General features: G+C 37.0%; 1 protein-coding gene across 1 annotated transcript; it reads right to left on the reverse strand.

Annotated features, from left to right (window-relative positions):
• Positions 1–434: 434 nt before the first annotated feature.
• On the reverse strand, positions 435–1602 carry LOC121313889 (vitelline membrane outer layer protein 1 homolog). The gene is made up of 3 exons (XM_041246674.1): positions 1359–1602; positions 1160–1272; positions 435–831 (listed from the first exon to the last, which is right to left on the reverse strand). Exons 1-3 carry the CDS (start codon positions 1578–1580, stop codon positions 534–536), a joined length of 633 nt encoding a protein of 210 aa, XP_041102608.1. The 5' UTR covers positions 1581–1602; the 3' UTR covers positions 435–533.
• Positions 1603–1921: the final 319 nt, after the last annotated feature.

Genomic DNA, 1921 nt, shown 5'->3' on the forward strand with positions numbered 1-1921 from the left:
CTTCTGTGTTTCGTTGAATAGCCCACAGCACCTCAAGAGGGCTCAACAGTGATTCTGGCGTCCCAGCATCACCCCCCTCCATCCCCCACTCAGCTCAGCCCAGCTTACTTACCTGTACATCAGCATTGCTTATATACAAATGGAAATCAATAAGAGTACCATACTAGATTGAAAACACACATGTTATTTGAACATTATACCCAGCCCAAACTATGACTTGGGAGAGTTCTCAAATACAATAAGTACATCTGTCATAGATAATTAAAAATAATGCAGCTGTCAGACAGATCTGTTCTTAACACTTTTAAACAACACAAAGATAACACACAGATAAAACCATAGCTTTTTTTTTTCTTTATTTCTCTGTCATGAATTCAGCAACAAACTAGAATATTGAAAAGTTAGTTACTTGCAATAGTGACAGCACAAATAACTAAGTTCCTGGGAAACTTCCCAATCTGTAAGCAGTTATTTGAAACAGAACAAACCCCTCCTGGTGAAGTTTACACAGGTCAGATCACATTCCAACATATTTATTTGCAGCAGAAGAATTGCACATCATTCAGAGATGTATCATCCAAGCCTTCTTGGTAGGGCTCCTGCTTGGTTTTGATACCACAGATCCCTCCTTCTTTGCATTCATCGCTCCAGTTCCCGTATTCCCCCCAAGTTTCACCAAGCCCTTCTAAAACCGGTGAGCTGCTGCAGCGGAATTTGATGTTGTTGGCTGATGTGTCATCGCTAAAAAACCCTCCGTGTGGCTCTACTCTCAACTGGAATGACTTCAGCGCTCCGGATGGGCACCAGAAGGTCTGTGTCCACTCTCCAAACCTACGAACAAATACATTACATAAGCAATTTTTAAATTTATTATTATTATTATTATTATTATTATTATTATTATTATTATTATTATTATTATTATTATTATTATTATTGCAGAGGTTAATAAACTTCCAAGACAAAAAACAGAATAAAATGTTGTATGAATAATTGGATGAAACTATGGTGTACATCCTAAAAACTACTAAAAGTAGAACAATAACTTGTGTGCTAGATGTCAAACTTAGTTCTGCTTTAATATTAAGGATCATGTCACTCTTATGACATCTTTATTTATTAAATATAAAATAAAAATGAGCAGTAAAATGTGACTTACAGTCCCGTGTGCGACTCAACAGTATAGAGAATGCTTCTGTCCGTAAGTCTTGAACAATACAAGCGTATGCCGTTGAGAGCAGTGTCATCACCGCCTAGTTGAGGCCTTTCCACCTACGAGAAAAACAAAAAATAACAAATGAGTATACAGTCAGCATGCATACATCTATAATGTCTACAGTAATGAAATAGGTTTTTACCCTTAGACTAAACCCAATAGCGTAGAAGCCTTCAGGACACATTTCAGTCCAGGTCCAGTCTCCAAACTGCCCCCCATTGGTGACTTCAATTGTGGAATAGACAGCTCTGTCTGCAAACTTAGTGCCAGCTCTATGCACTATACTATTTGCATTTAGTTCACATGATACTGTGGAGAGTAATAAGAAGAGAGAAAGGGATGCAAACATATGTACATATTCCATCGTTGCTAGGCTGGTACCACAAAACAACCCTTATAAATATACTTCTACCAGTACACACCTTTCCGCAGGACTGAATACAATTAAAAATAGGCTGAATAAACACATCTAGGTTTATTATATCTTATCATTATTAATAATTGACTTGCCTGAGAATTTCTAAGGGAGAAACAGACACTGGAAAACCTTGTTATTGCTTTCAAAATTGATAAGGATGTTATAGATTTTAGGGTTTTAAACCCAAATCACGAGAATGGCGCACCTGCTGAAAATCCAACTTGGTTGTCTTTCTGGGACTTTTTGAAAGTGTGTTTTATTTGCTTTATATAAGTTGCCATTATTTC

Source organism: Polyodon spathula, chromosome 4, assembly GCF_017654505.1.
Source record: "Polyodon spathula isolate WHYD16114869_AA chromosome 4, ASM1765450v1, whole genome shotgun sequence".
In the NCBI taxonomy this organism is placed as follows: domain Eukaryota; kingdom Metazoa; phylum Chordata; class Actinopteri; order Acipenseriformes; family Polyodontidae; genus Polyodon; species Polyodon spathula.

Coding starts and splice junctions, on each gene's coding strand:
- LOC121313889 (XM_041246674.1), bottom strand. CDS start 1,580: ATGGAATATGTACATATGTTTGCATCCCTTTCTCTCTTCTTATTACTC. Junction 1,273..1,358: donor CTATTGGGTTTAGTCTAAGG/GTAAAAACCTAT, acceptor TTTTTCTCGTAG/GTGGAAAGGCCTCAACTAGG. Junction 832..1,159: donor GTTGAGTCGCACACGGGACT/GTAAGTCACATT, acceptor ATTTGTTCGTAG/GTTTGGAGAGTGGACACAGA.